At 39.7% G+C, this 3455-nt stretch overlaps 1 protein-coding gene across 1 annotated transcript; it reads right to left on the bottom strand.

Annotated features, from left to right (window-relative positions):
- Window positions 1–1479, bottom strand: LOC110692636. Its single transcript, XM_021869668.1, has one exon. The coding sequence runs from the start codon at window positions 1477–1479 to the stop codon at window positions 1–3; it is 1479 nt and encodes a 492-aa protein (XP_021725360.1).
- Window positions 1480–3455: the final 1976 nt, after the last annotated feature.

Genomic DNA, 3455 nt, shown 5'->3' with positions numbered 1-3455 from the left:
TTATCGTTCAATAGAAGGAAGGGTGCCTTCCTCAAGCGTTATGTGGTGTGTACACAAAGCAGGGCTTATACCCTTAAGATCATCAATAGTATAGCCCAAAGCACCTTGTTTCTTTCTCAAGACACAACATAACGCTTGAGCTTGGCTCTCGCTCAAGGATGCACTAACAATTACGGGGTTAGTGGAATTTCGGCCTAAGAATTCATACATAAGGTGTGATGGTAGAGGTTTGAGCTCTACCATAGGCACACCTTTACCTTCTTTTGTTGCGGCCGCTTGCAAAGCTTCATGACTTGAGATCTTCAAGCACAATTGTTTACCCACTTCCTCCGTGTTTCCATTAAGAAATTCATCATACAATGCCATCTTCTTGCATGGTGCACCTAGCTTATCTTTGTTCAACAAAACATTCTCAAGAGCATCGTTAGAGGTGATCAATTTCTCATGCATGGAAGACACAACATGATCAAGAGAGTCAATTATCATGTAATTTTCAAGAGAAGAACTTGAATATTTCATGCTTTCATTTAAATCGAATTCTATGACCTCATCGCCTACCTTAAGGGAAATCTTTGCACACTTGACATCTATCATAGCACCCAAGGTAGCAAGAAAGGGTCTACCTAGAATGATAGGAATGGTAGCATCTTCATCCATTTCTAGAACAACAAAATCCACCGGGAACGCAAACTTCCCAACCCTCAATGGAACATCTTCGACTTTACCTTTTGGAAACTTGTTTGACCTATCGGCTAGTTGCAAGGTTATGTTAGAAGGTAATAGTTCCCTTAGATCAAGTCTTTGATAAAACAAATATGGAATTAGGCTTACACTAGCTCCTAAGTCACATAGGGCATTATTAATTTGCATCTTGTTAATAACACAAGGGACGGAGAAGTTTCCGGGGTCTTTCAACTTGGGTGGCATTTTGTTCATGATGATCGCACTACAATTTTCAGTAAAAATAATAGTCTCAACAACATCACAAGTCCTCTTCCCACTCAAAATGTCTTTGAGGAATTTGGCATAGTTAGGCATTTGGTTGATCATATCGGTGAAAGGTAGAGAAAGGTGAAGTTGTTTGAGCATGTCAATAAATCTCCCAAATTGCTCATCCAATGTGTGTCTCATGAATTTTTGGGGATAACGGAACTTGGGTTTCACAATCTCTTTCTCTACTCTCACCTCTCTTGGTGTCTCAACCACAACCTCATCTAGAGATGCTCTATCTCCCCCATTCTCAACCAAAGCTTCCTTGGGGACCTCCTTGTCTTCACTCCTCCTAGGAAATCTCTCCTCAAGAACCTTACCACTCCTTGTAACAATAGCATTCACGGGTTTCTTGGGACCTAGGCCTTGGGAAGGTAAAGAAAAAGGTCTTTCTTGGTCTTTCAAAGCATTAGCAAGTTGAGAAATTTGGTTTTCGAGCATTTTGTTGTGGGTCATCATCTCATTGAAATTCTTGTCACTAACGGCCATGTATGTGTTCAAAAACTTGGTTGATTTTCAATTATTTCCTCCAAATTGGTCCTAGAAGAAGAAGGTTGTGAATAGGAATTTTCACTTTGAGTCTTTGGAACAAATCTGAGTGGGGGACCTCTTTGAGAATTATTTTGAAAATTGCCCCTACCTTGATTGTCCAATTACCCCTATTTTGATTTTGACCATAACCTTGATTATGGTTTCCACTACCTTGGTTATGATTTTCATAAATTTGGTTTTGATTACCATAATTTTGGTTTTGATTTGACTACTATAACCTTGATTGTTATAGTTACCACGAGAACCTTGGTTCCCTTGGTTCCTATAACCACCACCTTGATTATAGTTGTCAAAATTACTTTGGTTTTGGTAATTCCTATTCCATTGACCTCTTTGATTATCAAACCTTTGCACATTATTATTTGAAACATAATTCACATGCTCACTCTCATTATTATCAAAATCATCACTGCATTCCGAAGAAGCATGAGGGCAATTATAAGAGTCGTGATCATAAGATCCACATGCATCACAAAACAAGCAACCACTAGGCATATTATTTGAGGAGGGAGGGGGTTGAGAGTTAGAGAGAGTACCTCTCCCCTTAAACTGGGAGGGAAGATTCGAAGCTTGAAAAGAAGAGGAGCTTTCCAACTAACTTGGCCTTGATTGCGGTCATTTCTTTCCCCGAGTTTGTCATTTGTGAGGATAAGTTGTTGATCGCATTTAGATGGTCTATAGAGTACACCGAAGAGCCACTCTTGCTAGTTGAATCCCTATCACCATCTAGCCAATCTCTATAGAACTTAACCACATCCTCTATAATGTCCACCACATCTTCTTCCATCCTATTCATTATGGGACCCACCCGCCTCCCCCATTAAGGCATGATTTTCCTTGAGGACTTAGCCACCATAGAAAATTTGAATGACTTGATAGGTTGGAATTTCGTGGTGGGGACACTCCCTTTAGTAGTCTTTATACCTCTCCCATGCTTTGTAAAGGCTTTCATTAGGTCTTTGCTTGAACCCTTGAATCAAAGCTCTAGCCTCCGCCGTTTTCTTTTTTGGGTAGAATCGGGACAAGAATTCCTTGGTGACTTCGTCCCATGTTCTTAGGGATTTTGGCCTTACCTCCTTGTCCAACCACTCCAAGGCCCGGCCTATAAGATAAAAGGGAAACAACTTTATCCGGATGAACTCTTGAGAAACTCCATTCACTTTGAAAGTTCGCAAAATTTTTCAAACTCCTTGAGATGGTTTAATGGACTCTCATTCTAAGCTCCTCTACATTGTCTCCTCTCGATCAAAGCAATCATAGCCGGATTAATTTCGAAATCATTCGCCAAAGTTGTAGGTGGAGCAATTCCACTCTCAAACTTGTACGCACCGGGAATTCCCAATTCTTTCAAAGCAACTCTTGCTTGTTCTCCCATGCCTAGTTCTTCTTCAACTCCTTCTTCGCTTGAGGAACTAAACTCCAAGGATCGACTAGAAATTCTTCTCCTTGAGAGAGTCCTTTCGATTTTCGGGTCAAAAGGCACAATGGATCAATCACAAGCTCTATGCATGCAAAACTCAATGAAAATATTAGTAGCAAGGCTACAAATGTAGCCTTAAGAAACAAATTTTTTTTGTATTTTTCAATTAAAGTGAAATAGACTCAAAAACTAAAGCTAAACACCAATATCACTCCCCGGCAACGACGCCATTTTGATAGAGGAATAAACGAGTCGTTAATTGTCTATCCCAAAATCAAACACAATTTATAATTTCCTAAACAAAACCAATACAAGTATAAGGCAAGGGTCGAACCCAAAGGAGTTAGTCGGTATTAACTATAGCCTAAGTCAAGCTACTTCGAAGATTGTAGTGAGAAAATGGTTGGTACTATGGTAACAAAGCTAGACTAATCAAGTAATTCAAGAAACTAAACACTGGGGATATAGGTTCCACATGCAAATTCAATAAACA

The sequence above is a fragment of the Chenopodium quinoa genome, unplaced genomic scaffold (assembly GCF_001683475.1).
Source record: "Chenopodium quinoa cultivar QQ74 unplaced genomic scaffold, ASM168347v1, whole genome shotgun sequence".
Classification (NCBI taxonomy): domain Eukaryota; kingdom Viridiplantae; phylum Streptophyta; class Magnoliopsida; order Caryophyllales; family Amaranthaceae; genus Chenopodium; species Chenopodium quinoa.
The sequence above is the reverse complement of the archived record's forward strand: the minus strand, read 5'-3'. Positions and strand labels throughout refer to the sequence as shown.

Coding starts and splice junctions, on each gene's coding strand:
- LOC110692636 (XM_021869668.1), bottom strand. CDS start 1,479: ATGGCCGTTAGTGACAAGAATTTCAATGAGATGATGACCCACAACAAA.